The 20,535-nt window shown below is 46.7% G+C and overlaps 3 protein-coding genes across 7 annotated transcripts; all 3 read right to left on the minus strand.

Annotated features, from left to right (window-relative positions):
- Positions 1-33: 33 nt before the first annotated feature.
- arid1aa (AT rich interactive domain 1Aa (SWI-like)) lies at positions 34-13,478 on the minus strand. Of its 5 annotated transcripts, none has more exons than XM_037274138.1 (21): positions 12,270-13,478; positions 9,620-9,835; positions 8,989-9,555; positions 8,816-8,911; positions 8,205-8,436; positions 8,043-8,132; positions 7,791-7,961; positions 7,045-7,345; positions 6,824-6,969; positions 6,645-6,730; positions 6,359-6,568; positions 6,071-6,275; positions 5,827-5,962; positions 5,578-5,747; positions 5,419-5,492; positions 5,276-5,382; positions 4,671-4,796; positions 4,337-4,433; positions 3,327-4,167; positions 3,128-3,258; positions 34-3,049 (listed from the first exon to the last, which is right to left on the minus strand). In XM_037274138.1, the coding sequence occupies exons 1-21, from the start codon at positions 13,176-13,178 to the stop codon at positions 1,202-1,204; spliced, it is 6,759 nt and encodes a 2,252-aa protein (XP_037130033.1). In that variant the 5' UTR covers positions 13,179-13,478; the 3' UTR covers positions 34-1,201. The 5 variants fall into 5 exon arrangements, with proteins under 5 accessions (XP_037130033.1, XP_037130032.1, XP_037130031.1 ...); XM_037274137.1 differs by having other exon boundaries at positions 8,807-8,911; XM_037274136.1 differs by having other exon boundaries at positions 5,827-5,980; positions 8,807-8,911.
- Positions 13,479-14,216: 738 nt separating this feature from the next.
- On the minus strand, positions 14,217-17,153 carry gpn2 (GPN-loop GTPase 2). The gene is made up of 5 exons (XM_037274554.1): positions 16,384-17,153; positions 16,118-16,274; positions 15,822-15,982; positions 15,195-15,325; positions 14,217-15,037 (listed from the first exon to the last, which is right to left on the minus strand). Exons 1-5 carry the CDS (start codon positions 16,795-16,797, stop codon positions 14,965-14,967), a joined length of 936 nt encoding a protein of 311 aa, XP_037130449.1. The 5' UTR covers positions 16,798-17,153; the 3' UTR covers positions 14,217-14,964.
- A 309-nt stretch (positions 17,154-17,462) lies between these two features.
- gpatch3 (G patch domain containing 3) lies at positions 17,463-20,346 on the minus strand. The gene is made up of 7 exons (XM_037274422.1): positions 19,909-20,346; positions 18,911-19,365; positions 18,600-18,774; positions 18,268-18,327; positions 18,035-18,156; positions 17,834-17,961; positions 17,463-17,752 (listed from the first exon to the last, which is right to left on the minus strand). Exons 1-7 carry the CDS (start codon positions 20,312-20,314, stop codon positions 17,569-17,571), a joined length of 1,530 nt encoding a protein of 509 aa, XP_037130317.1. The 5' UTR covers positions 20,315-20,346; the 3' UTR covers positions 17,463-17,568.
- Between the last annotated feature and the right edge of the window lie 189 nt (positions 20,347-20,535).

Consider the following 20,535-nt stretch of genomic DNA (forward strand, 5'->3'; position numbering starts at 1 on the left):
AGAAGGAATCAAGTGAAGGGAAGACAAAACATGAAACAGCTTAGGAAGATTTAATGTACATTTATTCTTACCACGTGGAACATATAGTATAAAGATTTCATACTGAATAAATGATATTCATTGAGCCAAAAAAGGGGGAGAAGGGGGAATTTACATGTCTTAGCTACATAGTCTGAAATACAAATATGAAGAATCCATGACAGAAGAAAAATTTGTCAAATGTGTACTTCATCTAGTTTGTGTTGTACCGGGAAACAACAGGTCGGAGCTGTGTCTGTTGCACTACTGAGCGGTGGGGGAGACCGGAGGAGCGGGTCAAATCAGCAGGAAGTGGAAGCTGCCGTCAGCTTCCATCCCTCACCAAGAATACGTGAGAATAGTGACACAGACAGACAGACACGGAAAGAAGTGTAATGTACAACATTATATATATACACCACAGCAAAGCTGTATTTGAAGTTGAAAACCAGTCCTAAGAGGTGATTTCTTTTCATAAGGGTAATCCATACAATCAAGGGATAAGAGGAGGTAAGGGTGTTTCTTGATACTTTGGGGAAGAAAGCCATTTTTGTGTTTACACCAAACTAGAATGACCCCTCCGAAGTCTAGTCGCGCCGCGTGGTCCTACAATCTACTGCGCAGGCCTCCCCGGTGAAGGTGTCTGTCGGGCTGACCGGTGATAATCCGACGACGGCGACTAGAACCAGTAGGCCACTTTTGTCAGTCTGTTTCAGCTCTGAACGACAACCTTAACAGACTCATTGTGCCCTCCAGGGCCTGGAGAGCTTAGGGCACACTGCGTCTCCCAAACTCACTGTAAACGAGACAGCAACTTTGGTTACGGTTTTTGTTTTTCCAGCTATTTATTTATTATTTCATTTATTTATCTTTATTAAAAAGTACCCCCTCCCCTCCCCAAGTGCAGAGCAGTTTCTCTGCTCTCCAGTTGGCATTTATTTCGCTAGTAGTGTCACTTGGTGTGGCTTCTCTCTGTAGTGGGCTCTGCGATGACAAGTCTAGGAGCAAGGATGCCCCCGGCCCCGGGGAGGGCTCAGAGAACGGAATCTGAAGGTTTTCATAAATAAGAGTCACTTTTAAATGTTCCTTGCCCTGTTACACACAAGCCAGGATAGCGAGGAAGAAGGAGGCGTGAGGAGAACGCCCCCTTCTAGAAAAGAGGAGCCACGGCTCCCTACAGCTGTCAGGACTGGCCGATCAAAAAGAGTACATCACAGATAACATGAGAGACCAGCGAGTTCATGAGGGGGGACACCGAAAGGTCGAGGAGCCGGGACTCGTGTAGTGTGAACTCTGAGTGGTTCTCATCCACCTTGGCTAACGCGTGCAGCGCCCGGGCGGCCCGCCTCATCATGTCCGGGCTGGTGGGCTCGAAGTGCATCCCCTGGAGGTGTACGAAAGAACTCTGGCTTTGCTGGAACTGGGTGGCCGCCAGACTATCCTCCAGGAAGCCCAGCAAGTTGCCCACACTGCCTTTCTGAACGGCGATGGCCCGGGCTGCTAAGGTATCACCCTGGGCCAGGTTGGCCAGCAGAACCACGGCCATCTCCCTGCAGACGGCCACCTTCCTCTCTCCGACCAGTCGCACGAGATTCCCGTAGAGCTTCTCCATTCGAGCGAACGGCGGGGTGGCCAGGATGAGGTCCACGTTGTTGTCTTGGATGCTCAGCTTGCTCAGCGTCTCCAGGACCAGTCTCTGAGGGGACAAAGGGTTGTGTGGACCCAAGGTGGGGAAGGGGTCCTGGGCTTCCGCTGAAGGGCAGACGGCCCAGTGGAGAAGGCCATCCAACAGAGGCAGGCAGATGCTCTCGGGGTAAACGGATAAGTCTAACTGGCCTGAGATGTTTGCCAATGTGACCAGCGTGTTTTCTCTCAGGAGCTCCAAGCAGTCCCACCACCATTCATCCGTCTGGCCCGTGCCCTCTTCTGTATCCTCATCTTTCTCGTAAGTGAGCGGGGCCTGTTTGCGTTCAGGGTGCCGGTGGTGGAGCAGTATGAGGCGGCCCAGTAGCAGCAGTAGCCCCGGATGTTTGGACATCTCGTGGTCATTTCCTGGAACAAAAGAGAGGCTGCGAATGATATTGGAGATGCAAACGCAGCGGCGAGCTAAGGAATCCTGCCAGTTGGCTAGCGAGACGAGTGGCCCTTCATCTTTACTGTGAGGTTCATCCTCCAAGATTGTGTTGACCTGATGCGTTAAAACACTAACGACCGACGGAATGGGTCTGTTATTCTCCCCGTGACTTTGCTCCGTCGTTTTAGACTCCGATTTGTTCTCCTCTTCGTTCGCGAGGGCGGGGCTGTCCTCCGAGCCGGTCGCTTTCCCTGAGGAGGATGTCGCCTTTGACCTCGCTTCATCCTCGTTCTTTTTCTCCTCTTCTGTTGGCGAACTATAGTCGAGGAAATCTTCACGGATTCGCCTTTTCAGCACGCTTTGGGGCACGGGTATTCGTTGTCGGCGCTCCAAGAAGTCTTTACGGGGTTCGAAGTGTGTCTGAATGTGCTCCGTGGAGTCTCCCCCTCCGGCGCTCCAGTGGCGCAATCCGCTGTCGAACTCCTGCAGTTTGCCGTGATTGTTGGTGTGTGCCGAAACAAACGGATCTCTCTTTCGTACCACCTTCAGAGGAAACTTATCAAACTTGCTGCCCTGTTTGGGTCTGTTCTGGACCAACGAAGACGGCGACGAGCCGGTTTGGTCGGATGACGAACCCTTGTCTCGTCTGTCCTCTTCGCCGGTCTTCTCGTCTCCTTCTCGTGACTCCGAACATTCCTTACGCTCGTCCTCCTGTTTTATATGAGGCGGCCTTTCCGCGTCGTGCTCCTCCTCGTCCGCATCGTCGTCATCCTCCGCTTCGATATCTTCCGTCTGCGCTTCCTCTTCTTCTAAGCCGTCCGCGAGTTCTTTCAAAACATCGGGATCGAGTAGCGTCCTCTGGCCGGGGTCCCCCACCTCATATTCCCGCAGGATACCAAAGATCTCAATGAGGCAACGTCTGAAATACTCAACCACCAACTCCAGTAGGCCGGGCAACTAATGGGAGAGAAACGTGATATTAGACATATTCATCATAAGTGGCAGAAGTGTGACAAAGCCAAAAAAAAGTCTCACCGTGTTGAGATCAAAAGTAGAAATACTGCCGTCATCATAAAGAAGAATGTTGATTGTATCTAAAGCCCAGGTACTTTCAGCCAATAGACCGGACTTTAATGACATCATGACTCGCCAGGCTTCTGGAGTTCCTAAGCGTAAAAAAAGCACAATTAGCACAGAGAACGCACGCAAAGCGAATCCGTCAGGGAAGCCTTACCGATATCTTTCATGGTGAGTCTGCGACGTGGTTTCAGAACAGGATGGGACGCTTCGATGGAGCCCATCGGGAACGGCATGTCTCGTCTTATTAAAGGTGACTGGGCCGCAGTGGGAACGACGTGTGCCGCCGGCACAGGAGGGCCGGCCTTTTGCATTTTCATCACTCCGTGCATGTAGGGCGATTTACTTGGCGATGTCCTGCTCTCCATAGGGCGGGGCAGGGAGGCTGGGCTGGAAACTTGTGGAATGTGGTTCTGCACGCCTTGAGGGGGCTGGTAGTTGGACTGCACAGAACGAGGCATCGGTTGACCTGGCCCCGCGGGACCGTAGGGAGGCTGCCGCGGGCCCACCTGACCACCCCACTGGCCGTCATGATTCATGCGCTGTTCTGATGACATCATCTCTTCAGAGCGGTTCATGCCAGGGTAACCCGGTCCTTGGGGCGGGCCCCCGGGTCCACCCTGCCTGCTATGGTAGTTCTGATAGTTCATATCTCGCGGCCCCTGCCACATGCCGCCTTGAGGACCTTCAGGGCCTGACTGCATCATCTGAGGGGGCAAGGCGGGCTGCGAATTGGGCCCCGCCGCTCCCTGCAACCGCTCGCGTCCAAAGGCAAATGGGAACTGATTGCCTGGCCCAGGTGGACGACGGTCAGAGCCCGGGTAAGGTCCACTGCCGCTGTATTGATTATACGGCTCTTGCTGTCCCGACGAGGGTGCCGGGACGCCGCCTTGCTGTTGTTGCTGTGGTGGCGCTTGCCCCCCTGGGAAAGGCCCACTATACTCGGGCTCGTGACGTTTCGAAGGAGGGTAGCCTCCTTCCACAGGACGCTTGTAGCCCTACAAATTCAATGAAATTATTAAAATTCTTATACAAAATCAGCATTTAGAAACAACAACAGGAAGTAATAAATACAACCTTACTCTTATTTTGTAATAGTGTTACAAATAATAAGCATGATTAGGTTTAATTTCAGCATAGCTGTTAGCATAGCATAATTAGTGTTACCTGCTGTTGATGTGGGTACATTCCAGGCTGCTGATTAGGGTAGGAGCCAGTAGGGGGCGTTCCCTGTCCAGGATACTGATTACCATAGGAATCAAGTCTGCAAATGTTACATTGCAACATCAGCTTGGCCATGAAAATACAAAAATTGCTAAATGCTGATGAGTCAGCTGTCTAAAAGAAGAATTTATTTTATATTTGAACCCACATAGGAAATTTTGTTTGAGATTTGTTTCGAAATTGTTTAAAAAAACTTTCACTTGACAAGCTTGTCCAAAATTTGCTGTCCAAAATTCAAACATCCTGCTTTAGAGATAAAGAGATTCTGTTAACCAACCGTGGTTGCTGTGGTGGGAAGCGATTTGGCGAATACATCCCAGCGTCGGCATTGGCAGGCATGATAGAGTTTGGCTGAGGAGCATTAGATCCTATGTTGCCTTCTGGACCCATTCCTGGCTCAGGTCTGGAAAGAACATAATCACAAACAGAATTTTTAGAATATGAAGATATGTACGAAAAATACAATAGAGAAATATTGGACATCTAGTCAGATCCTCTTTTTTTTTTTTTTTTAACTGTCCCAAGTGACATTGGACTTGGAAAGTGTCTACAAAAAAAATAACCACACTCCATTGTGGGAAAAAAATCTTCTCGACAAGTTCTAATAAAACAAAACACTTTTGCGCTTAACTATCTTGTTAACAAAAATATCTAGTAGTTAAATAAAAAAAATATGTGCACTTTTTGTGTAAAACATTTTCAAAGCACTATAATGGCTTCAAGGTGTAATCAAAACAAATGAGTGGGAAGAAAGTGAATCCCTTTGTCAATTTAAAATGAAGCCTTAATTACATCTCTCTCCCTGACCCATAAAGGAAATAAGCCTCTCGTCATTGGATTTAATGTCCTCTAAAATTCTAAATACCATTCATTATTTCTTACCTCCTGTCATAGGCTGGTCCATAAGGATATTGTTGTCTGGGCCCCATTGGCATGGTGCCCATGGCCCCGGGTGGTCCTCGATTAAATGGTGGCTGCTGCTGTGGCTGCTGTGGCTGCTGTGGCTGCTGTGGCTGCTGTGGCTGTTGTGGCGCTTGCTGCTGCTGGTCGCCCGCCCCGCTGTTCGGACCCTGGTTAGCGGGAAGGAACTGCTCCCCGACTGAAGATGCAATCACAATGAAAGCCCCGTTTAGTGCAAATTAACAGAGCAGGGAAGCATTTTATGACCTATTCAATGAGCCTACCTTTCCTCATGTTGCTAAAGGGGTCCTTGTTGGGTTCGTAGGGACCCATGCGCCCCTGCATGTCTGGGGTGCCCATGCCAGACTGGTAGGCAGAGTTGGGTGTCATGTTTTTACGCGGGAAAGCGGGGTCGCTTACATCGGAAAAGGGGTCCTGAACGTTAACACTGCTTCTAAAAATGGGGGGTGGGCAAAGATACATTTAAAATGGATCCATTTAAAGCTTTGTGATTGGCTTTATGAGAAAGTCACCTGGAACCGGGTGCCATGGGGGGCATCTGGCTATGAGGAGTGGAGGCTGGGGTTGGAGGTTTTAAGTCTCCACCCTCAGCCATGGAACTGCTGGTCGACTGGGGAGTCTGAGGGCCCTGCAGAGAGCCCGACCCAGCTGTGGAGCAGAGGGACGCTTCAGTTTGGAAGCAGACAGACATGACACATCAATTTCATGATATGAAAGGCTTTTGTTTTAAAAAAAAAAAGTGAGTGTAGCGCTAACCTGGCGAGGGCGGCTGGACCTTTGCGGTTTGGTTCTTCTTGTTGTCTGTAAAAATCTCAGGAGGAGGGTCTTCGCCACGCTCGATTTTACACTCAAAGGCATACAAGCACTGGATGTACTGTTTCTTCAAAGAGCTGGCAGCACTGCTCGATGTACCCACATTTAAGGATGTGGCCAAATCTCGCCATTTCTTGTTTTTATTCACCTGAGAAACAGACAACAATGTATTTAGAAGCGGGTAGAACCTTCAAGGGAATTGCAATTGAAAATATGCACACTCAGCATTACCTGCGTCATGCCTCCGATATCTTTTACCGATACATATAGCCGGAAGAGGTCAAGGGGCTTGCGTCCCACGGCAGGCAGGTTGGTAATGCCCATGGCTTTCTCCTCAATGAACGCCAAATAACGATCCACCCACATCTTTCGTTCAGGTTCCGGTCCTAACTCGTATAGACGCGTTATAGCTTCATTGGTCATCGTAGAGGAATTTGATTTCTGTTTGAGTGGAGAGAAGCGGAAACCTTGCTTAATGCATTTTTTCTTCCAAAAAAACTCACAATTTTGAATTTACCTTTGATTTGGGCTCTGGCTTGGGGGTTCCACTTCCATCAACTTTGTTATTCATTTTATTGTTCATCTCTGGACTCGGAGCCATTCCTAGACACATTTAGGTTAAAAAAATATATATATACATTAATTGGTTGGGCTTAAAATAAGAAAAGGCTAAAATGATCAATCTGTAAAACGTACCACTTGTGTTGTTGACCATGTTTGGCCCCATGGGGTAGGAGGATCCACCTTGGGTGTTCATCATTCCAGGCATGTTGTTCATAGGAGGACCATACGGGGGACCAGAGCCCATCATGCCTGGTGTCATGTTAGGATAACCAGACATCCTGGATGTAGAAAAACTTTTTTAATAAGGGGATAATTATCAAAAGTAAAGCAAATCCGCTGGCGAATCAACCAACCTGTTGTGCAACGAGTTAGAGGCGGGGTGCTGCATGGCTGCAGGATCCTGGGGCTTTCTGTTCATACCAGGAGGAGGGCACATCGCTGAGCTAACCTGGGATGGCATGTTGCCCATGTTGGGGCCCATGTTAGGCCCCATGCCGGGGCCGTACGGACGCGCTCCCATTTGATTTGGCGGCATCCTTCCTGGAGGCATGCCGGCGTATGGTTGTCCCCCACCTTGACCAGCCATTGGAGCCATAGCCGTCCCCGGGTAGTTGGCATTTGGCATGTTACCATAGCTGGGTTGCCGAGGATAACCTGAAGCACATTTGACAAAATAGATCAGAAATCATTTGGGCAAGGTGGGGAAAAAAATCTGTGATTAAAAACCTAAGCTACAAATAATATTTGTGCTTTGTGAGCCACACTTTTGTTTCGACAGTGTGCTAGCAATGAGAGCTACGTTCCCCGAGCAACAAGCCTTCGTCACAGTCTGAGCTCTACTGACAGGAGGCTCTGCTACGTCAGCTGACTTTCTGCTTCACGGCTATTAATAGCAGCAACAGAGTTAGAGGGAGGGAGCAGCGATAGCTTGCTATGCTGTGCCTGTGTGCTGAAGGGATGGAGCCAATGGGTTTTTTCGAACGAGAAACGTACACAAACTTCAAAATGTTACTTCATTATGTCAGGACAAACTTAGGTAATATGTGTTTTGACAACCAAAAATCATTTTAAAAAAGGGGGGTGAGAAAGAGATACACACCCTGGGGCCCATATTGTCCCCCCTGTTGTCCATAGCCACCCATGGAGTTATTTTGTTGATATGGACTCATCCCAGGATGCATTTGTCCCCCTGAGGACTGGCGAGGCGACAAAGCAGAGGCTGACTGTGGGGAACCATAAGGGGGCATCTGAGGGTTTCTCTGCATAAACCCTAAAGTGGTGAAAGAAGAGACGAGGCTTGTTCAGACTAAGCTACCAGTAAAACACAATTACTTTGTGACATTTAGTGGACCTCGGTCTGGAGCCAGAGGAGACTGGCTCATGCCAGGGTGAAGGCTACCATCTGACTGCACACTTGATGGTCTTGGAGGCATCTGGTTGCCTGGGAAATTCATATTCAAGTTAGAGCAGCTCGGGAAAGGTTTGGTTGTGAGACCTGGAGAAAAGCACCCACCTGGCATGTTGGCAGGTGACAGTGGTCCAGTGCGAGGAGTACTGGCACTGGCCGGGGAGCCGGCCGGGGAAGGCGATGGTCCCCGGATGCCCGGCAGGTGGGGGGACGTGTGAGGTGAGAAGGGCGGGTTGCTCTGCTCGCCCTGGCTGCTGGAAACACCCGGCGTGCTCACTCCGGGACTCAGGGCACCATCTGTACCAGTAGGCAGGTCGTCTATGGAACCCGACAGGTCCTGAAAACACAAGAGGGACAATAAAAGTTATTAAAGTACATTCTGATTATAAACCCAGTAAGCCTGCCTTGCACTAATAAACTCCAATATGAGAGCAAAAAAAAAAAAAATCTTTCTTAAAAATATGTAATTATGGCCGTAGTTTTTCAATTGTTTAATCACTCAATTATAATGAGAAGTGTTTTGGCTCCTTTATTTCATTACAAGAAGGAGGAGGCAAAATGTTATAGATGCTCTGTGTGATGCCCCTGCATCTCCTTGACATTAACTCATGAATTGGGAATAGTAATTTGGAAACACACAGAGACGTCGATTATTTTACTCATAGGGGGGTGAAATGGGAAAGAGAAATTCTAGCATTGATGCATACATGACTGACCGGAAGGCTGGAGGGACGGCCCTGACTATCCTCTGGCCCTCCTTTTTGTTGAGAAGATGGTGGAGCATTGGACTGAAATGAATCTTGGGGTATCTCCTAAAAAAAGTAGCATTCTCTCATGCACATGTTTTTGAACCAAACAAAGACTTCAGATCCTCATCCGAGGGCCGCACCTGTTGTTGTGCAGGAGGAAAGCGTTGATAAGGTGACTGCTGTGCTTGCTGCTGCTGCTGCTGCTGAGGGTTCTGCGGGTATGCTCCAGACTGGCCCTGTGTGTGCTGGGGTGTCTGCGACTGCTGTTGCGAAGGGGGCTGCAGAGGCGGCTGCGACGACGCCGGATAGTTGGTCTGTCCCTGTGATCCCGGAGGAGCCTGGGAGCCCGGCTGCTGGGGAGTCTGACTGCCTTGTCCCTGCTGCTGGTACGGAGACTGGCCTGGCTGTGGTGCCGACGCTTGGGAATACGGCGGCTGAGGCTGCGCGGGGCCTTGAGGTGCAATTTGGGATTGTGGGGGAATATGAGGCTGCTGATAAGGGGTTCCTCCTTGGGCGTGCGGTGCCGAGGGGGTCGGCTGGTGGGGTTGCCCCGGGTAAGGTGCTTGACCTCCTGGTTGTCCAGGTTGGGGCTGAGAGTAGGGTGTTTGATGCTGACCTGGGTGGGGACCCTGACCAGGCTGGCCGTAATACGGGCCCTGGCCCTGTGAAGCGTATCCTCCTGGTCCCTGCTGGCCATAGGATCCCATCTAAGCACAAAAGAATTATCGTGAGCACAACTTAAACAAAAACACAATCAAAGCAGGATGTTACCTGTGGACCATATGGCATGCCACCAATAGCTCCGGGAGTTCGCCCTTGCATGCCGACTGGGTATCGTTGAGGACCTGGGGGGCCGTAACTTTGGCCAGGATATCCGGGACCCTGCTGCCCGGTGGGAGGTCCTTGCTGTGATTGCTGACTGTAGGGGCTACTGGCAGCGTAGGGTTGCCCTCTCATTTTCACCATTGGGTCCATGGAACCAGGCGGCTGGAAGACGCAAGGATAAAAAAATAAGTCGGGAAAAATATGAAAGTCATAACAGTTGGTCTTTCCCAACATTTATGAAACGAATTGGGAAACCTCACAGCACACCACCAAACAAATGTGACAAAAAGTATAAATGCTGAAATGACGATCTCATATCATCTCTTTTTCTCACACTAATTTATTTTAATTCTTTTATATTCTTGATTTTAATTTTAAATAGTTTTTATTATTTTTTTATTTTCTGTACAGCACTTTGATATTTGTGGTTGTTTAAGATGCTTTCTAGATAAAGTTTGTTTGGCTAACGTCACAAGTAAACAGTGATATACGTATATATTTATCTGCTAGCCCAATTCCAAACATCTCCCAGCTGTGTTCCTGTTTTGTCCAAGTATGTTTTTATTTCTGGAGAAGGCAGTTTGGCCCCAGATGTATGACACGAAAAATTCAGGAAGTCCTTTCAAAACAAGAAAGGAGTGAAAAGGGAGAAAGCACAGACTCACTCCAGATCTGATCTCAATCACATTTTGGTACATAGAACATCGTTTTGTTGGGTTGTTTAGAATGTAACAGACGATCATTGTAGCGAGGGAATTCCCCAAATGTGCTGGATGAAACGCCTCATCAGCGTAACAACCTTTTTTTTGTGCAAATGTTATGCCTTGCGTGACATTTAGCAATTGCGGCGTGATGAATTGAAATAAATAAATGCAGCACATGGCTAATCTGCATAAGACAAACTCCCTTGGTGGGTGAGAGATGGTGGACTGTTTTCTGATTGGCTTAAGAGGGGGGACTGGGGGGGAAATTCTTTGGAGTCAAACTTGTGTGGCATGCCAACCAGACGCAGGAGCTACATGCACACATCTTTTGCAGGCGGGGCTAAAATGCAGCTTTTCTTTTGAAGCAGAAACGATGCATTTTGAAACACGTGTGCAAATATACATATATAATCACCATATTTTTAAAACTGTGCATTTTCTTTCCAAAATTGCCATTTATATGGAAGCCCCACATTTATGAAAATTGCTGTGGATTTACAACAGTATGGAAAACATGAAAATGTCTAGGTGTTAATATATTGTGAACATAAGTGGCAAAAGTAATCACAATCCTGTTAACAAAAAAAAAGTTTGGCAATGAGAAGTACTGATTCAACTGCTTAGGTCAATACACATTTTCTTAGAGTAGGCGAAATAGCTACAAGTAAACATGAATTCTTAGCACAATACCTATTTTAGATTAAGAAGAATTTTGGGGTATTTTTTTTTTTACACAACACATTCACCGGAAGCCATTTATAAGGAATATCATGCTTCACGTTTCTCCATAACACTGTTATGCCGATTTTCTTTGCACAAGTTTTGCCTCTCTCCATTTATATTCACATTTCAGAGCTCATGCATATAATCATCAATTGAGTATAAAGTGAATTTAAAACCACATCAGAGTCAACATTTTTGGAAAGAAAAGCGATCATCAAAAGAACAGGCAGTAATACCTCTGACGACCCTGAGATGATTCAATACTCCTCTTATCAGCAACTGTTGCCTTGCATCACATGTAATTATAAATGGCCACATGAGCTGCGGCTAAGGAGCCAATCAGATCAGAGCTAGCATGTCAACCCGAGACCAACTATCTCCTGGCTTTGACAGCTCGATTTTACCTCCACAATTCAAATCCCTGTTGCACGCTGCAATCTTGCAGCGCATTCGCTTCATGTGGCCCGAGCCTTCTGACCGTTTACGGCCAACAACCAAGCATGTGCATCCCCCTATGCCGCACTCAGATAGGCGCTCACGTTGCAAACATTTGCGTCATTTTAGTGACATCTTACAACGACGTTTAAGTGTGTTTTTCTTTGAAGCTAGAAAAGCAAGAGGCCACTTTAACTAATAGCGAGTTTGATTAGAAGTGCGTCTAGCATTCCTTCCGTCATTGCTACCAAATTAATATGAAAAAAAATCTAGATTCCAGCTTTGAACCACTAAAACAACGAGTATGTATGTTGAAATCCGGTGATCAAATCGCACAAAACAGTGTTTGTTTTAACATTTAGCTAAGTGTGCGTGGCAATGCTGAAAGGGGGTTGAAACGAAGCGTTGCCCCCTCGATCTGGATTCGAGCTGCTCTAAAAAGTCGGGCCTTCGTGGCTACGCCAAAGTCCCTCAACGCGGTCTACTTTCGACGACTTCCCTCGTCATCTCGCCCCGCTCTCGTGTCGGTTTATATCGTTCGAACCGACGGAAAAACGACAGTTTTAAGGGCTGCTATGAGGGGGGGAAACACACACGAGAGGCAGCCATTTTAGAGTCTTAGCGAAGTAGTGTAGCAGACAATGGCTGGCCTACTACGTTGTGAACTAGTTAGGAGGAGGGAAGGAGACGTGGAAAAAAAACACCATGGCCTTCGCGTTGTGGTGTGATTTTACCTGGCTTCGAGCTAGCGGCTGCCCGGCGCTTCCCGGGCTCATAGGCGACGGGTGATGGCTTCTTTGTTGCCAAGCCGGATTGCTGCCTCCGTACTGACCGCTAGCGCCCATGTCTGCTGCCCCCTTGCTAGCTCCCTCCTGGCTGGTGTAGTCGCTCGACGGGTAGTTGGAATAAGCCCGTGTGGAGCTCGGCGACGTCAGGAGCTTATTGAGCGTCGGTGTGGATGTCGGCTGCGGGTTTCCGATGTTATATCTCTGGTTATTGTAAGATCCAGCCATTGCTGTGGGTCCTCCCGCTGGTGCTTGCTGCTTAGCTGGCTGCCCCCCAGCTGTCGGCGCCTGACTACTACGAGGCGAGTTCATAGCGTACGCCTGGCCTGGATACGGAGTCCTGTTGGGGAACGGGCTGTAGTTGTTAAACTGGTGGTTGGAAAAGTCATGCGAATTGGGTTGGTAAGGGTCCACGATGTTGCTGGGCTGAACGGTCGGACCCGCAGCAGCTGCCATGCCAGGGCTTTGTTGTCCGCCATGTTGATGAAAAGGGGCCCGACTGTAGTGCTGACTGTATCCGTACGACGGTGGAGGGAAAGCTGGGTTGTGATGGTGCACCATACCCGGGTGATTGTTTCCCTCCGGTCCGACGGTGTCATTCTGGTTATTATTGTTAGCTCTGGGCGGGTTCCCATTCCCGTTCTTCATCTCAGGCTCCCCTCCTCCTCCTGCATTTCCAGCGTCGGCGCCGTCCTGCAGATCCCCCCGGCCCGGCGATTCGCCTTCCAAGCCGGGCTGCTTTTTCTCCGACTGCTTCTCTCCCGATACCGTGTCCTCCTTGGGCTCTCGATCCGGCTTTTTGAGTTCTGAAGGCGGGCTTGTGTTCAGAGTGGCGGCGCTGGCGACCTGAGCGGCCATGATATACCCCCCACCTCTCTCCCTCTCTCGGCGAGTCAGGCACAATCAAAAGCTAGCATGGAACATGAATAATTGTTTAGAACCATTTATCCCGGTGCCGATTCATCCCCACCCGCGAACCGGACCGAATCCGGCTGCCACCCCTTGGTTCCGGTTCCGTGAGTGGGTTAGAGAGATGACTGGCGCTCCATACAATGCGTAAAAAAAGCGAGAGAAATTGTTGTGGGAGTTATGTTACTGAGCCCGGGTAGAGGCAGGGAACGAGCCCAACCAACACGAGGCTTCGTTAGATACAGCCATTTTACTGAGCCGAGCAGGGGACCGGAAAACCCGGACTGGATCGCACCCTGCAAGCAACGATGGACGGGATCTCCGACGTCCTTATTGTCTTTTCCCCACTACTCGAATATATTGCATTACGCCAGAGAGCACTTTATGTTCATACAAGTTATGTGCAACTTTAAACTGATCACACATCATCAACATTGTTGAAAATGATCATCTGTGGGGTGTCCACGTGTTTGACTTGTTTCTCCTCACTCACCACATACATATATGAATGGTTTCTTTTTTTTTTTTTGAACGTATTGGGTTTTATGCTTTTTGCTGTATTAATGCAACCCACACAGCAGAAGGAGGTAGCCTTGCAGCAATAGACTAGCAATGCACATTCCCTCCTTTCCCTCCCTCCTCCCCTCTCTGTCTCAGTGCTGTGCAGTGGGGGATGGGAGCAGGCAAGGCTGCAGCTCTCACCCCAATAACATTGAACCAACAGTCAGCCAGACCTTATCTAGCAGCCTGTCTGAGAGGGATTGAGGGGAGGGTGTTAGTGCAAGCGTGGACACTTTGAAAAAGTACAGAAAAACAAGACACTTGGTGGTGCTTCTTTTTTTTTCTTCCTTTTCTATCTTCAGTGAAAGCAAAGACTGTGGCATCCATGAAACGCAGAGAGCAGCAGGGGAGGGGTGTGATGAGAAGTGTGTGCGTGTGCAGAAGGCTGCTAGCTGCTGATTAAACGGATGAAACACACGGGCGTGATCAAATTGTTGTTTTCATTTATTTGGAATTCCATTTGTTACTTCAAAACTCTTCCTCTATCTCATAGACACACATCTTCCTGTAGGGGGCTTAAGGGAGGAAGGGGGGGGGGCAGGAGGTACCAATGAGGAGGCATAGTTGATCACATGTGCAAACATGGGAACACAATTTAACATTGTGCCTGACACACCCCCTCAATGCATGGATGACTGGAGGCGATAAATAATCAACGTTCACCAGTTATTTTAGGATTTATTTAGCTTTACTTTGATGACGCATTGAATACTTTATTTAAATTATAAAGAGTTTTAAGAATTTCAAGGAGGGTGTGTTATAATACGATTACAACAACAGTGGTGGAAAGAGTAAAAGGAGAGTTTGAGGGTCTTCCATCCCAAAGAGCAGACACAGGGCCAGTTGTGCAGAAACACAGATTTAATGTGGCTTCCTCTCCCCGCCTGACTTAATTTTTCTCCTCCGGCTGGAGGGAAAATCTGGAGCGGATCTTCAGCGAGCAGACGCCTCCGTTTTGGGAGCACGTCGGCTGCCACCCGCTGGAGGAAAGCGCACATGCAATCCCCAAAGGACATTCACTTTCTCATGAAGCATCCCCAGTGCATTGTATAAACATTTCAATAAAGCAGAATATCTAAATAAAACATGTTTTTAGCATGTCCTTCAAATGTCATTCCTGCGTTCATCTACTTCTATTAAGGTTATGAGCGGGCATCATTTCGTATTCCTCTCTTCAAATATCCATCAATTCCTCCTCCACGGTCTTCTCGCTGGTTTCAAGGTACCGCTCTTGAACTCCTAGAGTGCTGGAAAGTCCGTTGTTAAGGCAAACTCTTTTATTCAAACATTTCCGCTCAAGAAGTTGGAAGTACAGTCAGCTTTTCAACCACTCCCGTAAATGGTGGTGGTTCAATAAGCAACATGAGTCAGGGTTGAGTCACCAGAGCTGCTAGAAAAGGATACGAGGCAAAGTCAAAGTCTGCCCCTACGGCAGCTGACATCATGGCCTGAAGATTCCTCTCCTCCAGGTCTCCAAAGCAGCAACCGTTGGCTTTGTCCACTGCCCGCAAGACCCGCATCATGCTTTCTTTGTCCTGCATTTACAGAGCGCAGACGTCTCAACTTTAAGTAGGTGGGGAGAAAATAACCGACTGACACCCGAGTAGACGGGGACCAGTGCGAGAGTGTTACTGTAGTAACCATCCGACCAAAAGTTAAAATCAGGTTTTGTTTTGGTCTTAAAAGTTACCGAGCTGGATAACAGCGGTTACCATGGTAACAATCATTCTCGGAAAAGCAGCGTGTAATTCCGGTGTCACATATCTCAAGCACTGTGGACAAAATTTTCAGCAGCAGCGTTTATTTTTTTCATACTTAAATGTTAGACATGTTTTTCATTAATTAGTGGATTTGTTGATTTGGTATCTTCTGGTTGCTAATGACAAGAAAATATCTACAGACTAAGAAAGATCTACTTTTGTACTTTTATTCAATTTAAATAATATAAATATTGTGGCACCTCTTGTATAAATCACAATAACAGCATTTTTCTCAAAAATATATCACTAGAACTTACTGGGGTATAAATACCTGAACATTGAGAGACACAAACGAGACAAGGCTGTAATCTTGAATGACCTCTGCCAGCTTTTCGTTTAAACGGCGAAATTTTTTGAAGAAAGGATCTGCCGCCAGATGATCAAGAAGATACGTCAGGTCCATGACTTCAGTGTAGTAGTCCAGGTTGAATGCTGGTCAACAAATAAAGACATTAAATGAGAAAGTAGACTGTGCACCATTTTGTGGAAAACAAAAATGTCTCACACAAATAGTTGGCGTCTTCAATTAATGAAAAATGTTTTGCAATTAAGCTGGGATAGCCCTACCAAGTTTCCCATAATGTTCGATTAGGTCCATCTTGGAGAGGATGTTCACATGAGGGAGCTCCACATGCAACATGGTGGACAGTGAAGTGCACAGCACAGAGATGAACTTGGCTGGATCGGCACAGTAGTGAGAGTCCACAAGGTGCACACATGTTAGCTGAAAACAAAAAAGATCTACATTTAATGACTTTAGATACCATCACCTGACAAGATTACTATACATCACTGGCACACAAAAAATATCAAGGGAAATTGAATGCACTCACCCTAAAATTCCACTTTCCCAATTGTGAGAATATGTTTTTCACCGAATTCTGATGTGTGTAGAGCTCCACCTGCCCAGGACAATCAAACAAGAAGTAACAATCCGGGTTCTGCTGCAGTTTATCCTGCAACCAGTCCAGGTTGGCCTCCACATACTCCATGCAATAAAGGAGCCCGCCATTGGGTCCCAGTTTCAGGCCATCCATGACATCATCCAAAGTGACAAGCTCGGAGATGTCAACGGCACAAGTGTACGGTAGTCCATCATTGGCCGGGTCCATGTTCACCACAGCTACCTTGCGTCCGAGATGGGTGAGGAACTCCTGCATGGCCTGGCAGTATGTGGTTTTACCCGAACCCGGTGGTCCGATCACCACCTGGCCGAATCGGAGCGTTTCTCCTTTGTGCGCAGACATGCTGTAGCAAAACACTAGTGCCGTCCGAAGGGGAAAAAATACTTTTTTATTGAATCAAATTAGGTCAGGGCCGGTGATCTGGTTAAAAGTGTCATCCCTGTATTTTATTGTTACATTATGTATAGTAAAAAGCAGACGCAAAACATTAGACGCGTGGTGGTAATGCGAATCAACAAGCACTAACCAGTCAATTGTAAACCGGCATGAATAATTCAGATACGCTGTAAACACCGATAAAGTAGTAAAACAAGCCGGTATTGAAGTTGCGAAATTCAAAAGGAGTAAAAAAGAGTTTAAGAGCAAAGTAGTGCTGCTTACTATTGACAGCGTTGCGAGCAACTAGCCGCCACGCTAACATCTAATACATCCGGGTCACCTAAATGTAGGAGTTTCAAAATAAAAGCTTTTGACGACGCAATCGTTCCAATGAGATCTATTATTATAAGATTGAGAATTAAATAAAATACATATTCTGGTTTTAACACAATAATTTTAATAGATCGGACATACAACAGAGTTCATTACAACACCTAATCAAGGGAGGTTCAATGTAAAAAAATACAAATTGCAAATTGTTTTCATTTTAAAAAATATTGAGATATCGCATTTTTTCTTTTAATCCTTTTTGGAAATAATAAAATAATACATGAATAAAATATAGTAAAACAAGCGTTTACTCAATTTTAATGTGTCATGGTTATGAAATTGAGACAATTACGAAATGATGAAACGACTAAATTCTTCCAGCATTCACGTCATCAAAGTTTTTTGTCATCTTCGTGGCCCAACACTGCCCCCAGGCTGCCAGCCTCTGTACTTCATGCTGTTGTTTTGTTGTCGTCTAAGCAGAGAGTCCCCCATATCAACGTCTTTGGGTTTATCATAGACCGTACTTATGTGGAAATCTTTTCTGGTCCTTTTACCAAGATGCGGGAGTAACTTTTCACCATGATATCTGTGGAATAAACAGCATCACAATGAGTACAATGATATGTAAACAAGAAAATCATTAACCTATTTTTATTTTGAAACTCACCCAAACCCTCGTTTGCAATATGGATGTTTGCCTTCATTCTCCAGTGCGTCCGGAATCCCAACTTGACTGCTTCCCAAGCCTTCGCCGTCCTTCCACCCTTGCTTTTCCATTACGCGGCGGCCAAATCCCTAACCAAACAGTAAAAACGAGTAAAACATAAAATTCCAGTGAACAAATGTGTGTTTTAGATCAATTTCGTACCTTAGTGAACCTCTCAAAACTGCCAATGGCCTGATTATGGGCAGCTCCATCTTCAAGACCGTCCCGAAGCCTTTTCTCCAGTCGCATCCGGACGTAGTCCCGGGCATCCATGTCACCTCCATCTGTAAAAAAAGATAACACCAGTTTCAGAAATTATGTCAAGAGTGAAGGTTAAATACATTTTGGGATTATTTGCATCATTAAGGTAAAAAATGTTAAGCAATACAGAATACCTTTATCATAGTAGATGCTCATGTCAACATCCCAATCGTCTGCCGTTTGCTCGTCAAAATCTGAAAAAGGTGCATAAATGACAGAAATTAATCAAAATTTAAAGTTTAATTAAACAGTTGGTGCATAATTTAATTCAATGGGTGTTGTGTGACTGGTTTTTGGGTCTTGGCCATCAGAGGGCAGTATAATAAAGAACAAGAACAAGCTTGTTTTTTTTTGGAGGCTAAAGAAAATATCGTGAGCGTAGCAAAAATAATGGACTGATGTAAAAAAAAAAAAGTAGGTTGGTGTGTGTGTATATAATTTGAGACAACAGCACTGTCGTGTTTACCTCCTTCCTCTTCCTGCCAGTACTGGGCATCAGTGTAGAACACTAATCCCGAGCCACCTTTTTCCCACTTCAACTCAATTTCTTCTTCAAATAGCCTTTCTTTGCTTCGCTCTTGGCTTGTAATGTCCTCGTGCAATGCTTCATGACGCTCCCACTCCTCGCAGCAGTCGTCGTCCTGCAACCAAAAGAGGTTAGTAATGAATGCCACTTGCCCATATTGTTCTAAATTGAAATTAAATTGAAAGTTGACCAGCACTGCAAAATAGACTTTAAATTTTCAATCTGCAAAAATTCTAAAGTCTTGATCTTACATCATCTGCATTTGACTGCACATCCTCCTCCTCTTCTGCTTGTGGCTCATCATTCTCAATTGTCTCGCAGTGGTCATCCAACTGTCCGCTTGCCGACATTCGAGCAGGTAAAATGCCCGGCCCACATATTTCATGGCCAGCGGCTGTTAAAACAGTCTCTTCTGTGGCAGGTAGCGTGCAAGTTTCCTGGTACTGGAAAGGCACATTGCCATAGCGACGGTTGGAGCCAGTCTTGGGGAACTTGAGGCCCAATTTGCGAATAAGGCGGGGAGGCAGCCGACACGACTGGATGAGCTGTAGGAAGACTTTGACTGACGTGCCCACATTGCCATTCTGCATCAGAGCGGGTGGATTGAGCTCAGATAAGGTCTTGAGGTCAGACAGGGTGAAGTGTTCGGTTTGGGATATCCGATGTCGCTGTTCAAACCTCGTCTTGTACGGGAACTGATTATCATCTGGGGGGGTGAAATGTTTGTCAGTAAATTAAATTATACAGTAATCCTTTGTTTATCGCGGATAATTGGTTCCAAAAACCACCCGCGATAAGTGAAATCCACAAAGTACGGTCACCAACAAGAAGTACTGGGCAGGCTAACGAGTTAGCGGAAAGATGCTGATTCGCGATCAAGCTAACACGCGAAAACGGACTTCTAAAGGAATGTAAACGAACATTTGGAGCAATACAACATTGTCCTAAAGGTTAGACACATGTTAACTCAATTTAGAAGTTTTATTTTGAATTTTGAATGGGTTTTTTTTTATTTGGGGGGAAAAACGCGATGGAGTGATGCCGCGATAAACGAAACGCGAAGTCGCGAGGGATCTTTGTAGTACCAAAATAGTACTTACATAGGAAAATTGCATCATTGTAAAAATATGAGCATTGTTTTCGTAGTTTGTAGTGTGTAAACTAGTGAGATTTAGACTTGCAATGCATCATACTAACGATTATTTGTAATTCAGAAATGAAATATTTGGGGGAAACAAGACGAACTTACCATTGTGTTGTGATACCTTAACTCTTTTAATGACACATCTTCTGGACAGCCAATTGCCCTTGAAGTCGATCCAGTGGTTTCCTGCGTACATCCTGACGAATCTGTCGGCGTGTTCGTTGTGGACCACAACGACACAACAGCAGGTTTTGGTCGACTGTTTCGTCTTTTTACTGCAATTGTTATTAACCGCCGCTGGTGCTAGGTCGCTAGCAGACGACTTCTCGCCGTCCTCCTCGCTGCCCCCGCACGTTTGAGGCTCCCGATGCACCTCTGGTCGATGGCGGTAATGAAAACAGATGAAGCCACCGCTCTCTATGAACTGACTGAAATAATTCCGGAGGTCCGACGAGTGAAAATCGGTGGGGATGTTGCTAATAACTAAGAAGACGCCCTGAGAGTCGGCCATGTTTTCTTTTGAGTGTTGGCTCGTGAGTGAACGAGTCGTTCAAAAGAACGAATGTTTTCAGTGACCGATTCGTTTGAACGAATCTTTAGAGAGAACTGATTTGCTCACACGCTTCTGCAAGGAGCCCATGCTATCCACACTTGCGGCAGAGCTTGGGTTGGCCCTGATTATATATGCAGCCTAGGTCTTCTCCCCAAAACTATCATTGATGGGAGATGTAT

The sequence above is a fragment of the Syngnathus acus genome, chromosome 16 (assembly GCF_901709675.1).
Source record: "Syngnathus acus chromosome 16, fSynAcu1.2, whole genome shotgun sequence".
In the NCBI taxonomy this organism is placed as follows: domain Eukaryota; kingdom Metazoa; phylum Chordata; class Actinopteri; order Syngnathiformes; family Syngnathidae; genus Syngnathus; species Syngnathus acus.